The sequence below is a fragment of the Trametes versicolor genome (assembly GCF_000271585.1).
Source record: "Trametes versicolor FP-101664 SS1 unplaced genomic scaffold TRAVEscaffold_109, whole genome shotgun sequence".
NCBI lineage: Eukaryota > Fungi > Basidiomycota > Agaricomycetes > Polyporales > Polyporaceae > Trametes > Trametes versicolor.
Genome location: NW_007360429.1, coordinates 927 through 3268, shown reverse-complemented (window position 1 = coordinate 3268; position 2342 = coordinate 927). Strand labels below are relative to the sequence as shown.

The 2342-nt window shown below is 58.3% G+C and overlaps 1 protein-coding gene across 1 annotated transcript; it reads right to left on the bottom strand.

The window, feature by feature from the left end:
• Positions 1 to 1494: 1494 nt before the first annotated feature.
• Positions 1495 to 2118, bottom strand: TRAVEDRAFT_85801 (uncharacterized protein; the record flags this gene model as incomplete). Its single annotated transcript, XM_008047653.2, has 1 exon — positions 1495 to 2118. A coding segment is annotated over one exon (624 nt), but the record flags the coding sequence as incomplete, so codon positions are not given.
• Positions 2119 to 2342: the final 224 nt, after the last annotated feature.

Here is a 2342-nt window from a genome sequence, read left to right as displayed (position 1 = left end):
GGACTCCCGTAAGTCCGTGGGGTCGGCCAGTCGCGTACAGCTGGACTTTGATGAGGTCCATGCTGACTTCGCCCTGTCGGATCACCAAGCCCAGGTACTCGATCTCGGTCTGCTCGAACTCGCACTTTTCGGGTCGTAGGAACAGGTCGTGTTCCTGGAGCCGACGCAGTACTTCGTGTGTGACCCTGCGGTGCTCTTCCCGAGTGTCACTGAAGATGAGGATGTCGTCCAGGTACACTGCTACCTTCCCAGCAGCTATCAGGTCACCGAAGATAGAGTTCATCAGCGCTTGGAAGGTGGCCGGGGAGTTGGTGAGACCGAAGAACATGACCCGTGGTTCAAACAGACCCCTATTGGTCGTGAAAGCTGCTTTCCACTCATCGCCTTCCTTGATTCGGATGTTGTTGTAGCCCCAACGAACATCGAATTTGGTGAAGTACTTAGATTGGCGAAGGCGATTGATGATGTCAGATGCGAGGGGGAGTGGGTACCGGTTTTTGACGGTGATGTCATTCAGCTTTCGATAGTCTTGGACCATGCGGAGTTTCCCGTCCTTCTTCTTGACAAAGAAGACCGGTGAAGCCATGGGGGACTTAGAGGGGACGATGTAACCCTTGCGAAGGTTCTCATCGAGGAAGGCGTCGAGCTCGGCTTGCTCGTTTACCGGCATCGGGTACACCTTGGAGCGGATAGTCTCGGGGGCGTCGGGCTTTAGATCGATGGTATGATCATATGGCTTATGCTCGGGTAGGCGCTCCGAATCCGGTTCTGAAAACACTTTGGCGTACTGCCGATATTCCTCGGGAACCATTTCGTCGAAGGTCTTCTTCGGCTTGGCCTGATGCGCTTCGGCGGCGAGCTCGGTGGAGTACGTGAACCCGGCGGCACACCAGAGTTCCTCCGTGGCTTCCTCAAGCACACCGTGCTTTTGCCAATGCCGGCGAAGGCGTCTGTTGGCCGCGATCTTTTCAAACGGGGGGAGATCTTCCTCGGGGACCGCCGACCGGTCCTCCGTATCGACCTCGACCCTGCCGTTTGTCCAATCGATCTGCGGGTTGATCTTCCGCAGCCAGGGAAGCCCCAAGATCATGTCCTCTGGCCCAATGTTGGTGACTAAGAACTCGGTGCGCTCGGTGTGCGTGCCGATGCTGAGTTCAAGGCGGGCGTAATGAGTGATACTGCCGGCTTGGTTACGAGAGCCGTCAATATTATGAAGCGGGATGGCTCGGGCGAGGGGATGGATCATGACTCGATGCATATCGACAAAGCGTTGATGAATGAATAGACCGGTGGCTCCAGAGTCTATCATGGCTACTGCGGCTACGCTACGGTTTCGTCCTTTGACGTTCACACTGATACGGAAGTGAGAACTATTCACATCTATTTCCGGTATACTAAAAGTACAGGAGGCGACGGAATCATAGATAGACGAGGACGGGGGATGCGTGCGTAAACCTTCGGGCGGCGGTGTCGTAGCCTTATCGCGCGCCCGTTCTAAAAAGCCTGCTTCATCGCTTCGATCTGCGCGGCCAGCTGTCGCTGCCCTTCGAGGAGTTGGGCGATCACGTCGATCTGGCTGGCGGAGACGGTGGCCTCAGCGGCGGCTGCGGTGTCCGAGGGTGCCTCCTCGGTCGCTGCCACACGCTGCTTCTTCGGCTGCCCCATGAACTTGCTCTGGCAGACCACCTCTCGATGGCCTGTTCTTCCGCACCAGGCACAGATGTCGCGCTCGTGGTTGCCGTCGCGTTTGCTGTGGGCGGTGGAGCCGCAACCAAAGCACTTGCCTGTCATCGACTTGATGAAGGCTTCGCGCGAGTGCGTTCCATCAATGTCCATCGCGTTGGGGTCTTTTGCGACGAATGGGGCGGCGGAAGTAGTAGCTGGGGGGAACCGAGGGGAGGGGACGCTTTTGCCTTGCTCGCGGGCTTTCTCAGCCCTGCGCTGGCGAATGCGGACGTCGAGCTCCGTCGCCACAGTTAGGAGCTCGTCTAGGGTGCCAATGGGCTTGGCGGTGTGCACGAGCTCGTCCTTGATGCTGCTGGCGAGGTGCTCATAAAAGCGGTTGCGGAGGTCGGCCGCTGAGTAGCCCGTTCGGCTCATCAGCTCTTTGAACTTGGCGGCGTACTCGGGGACCGTCTTGCTTCCTTGCCAGAGTGTGCGGAGCGCGTCCTTGGCGTCAACCGCCTCGTTGGAAGTTTCGAAGCGGGAGCGGAAGTCGGCCTTGAAGGTGGCCCAGGTGTCCTGGAATGGCCGTTTGGCGACCTCAGCCTCAGCCACTGTTTCGAGGTATGGGGTGGCCCAGATGGCTGCTTCGTCCTGCAGGAAGGTCAGGGCGGACACAA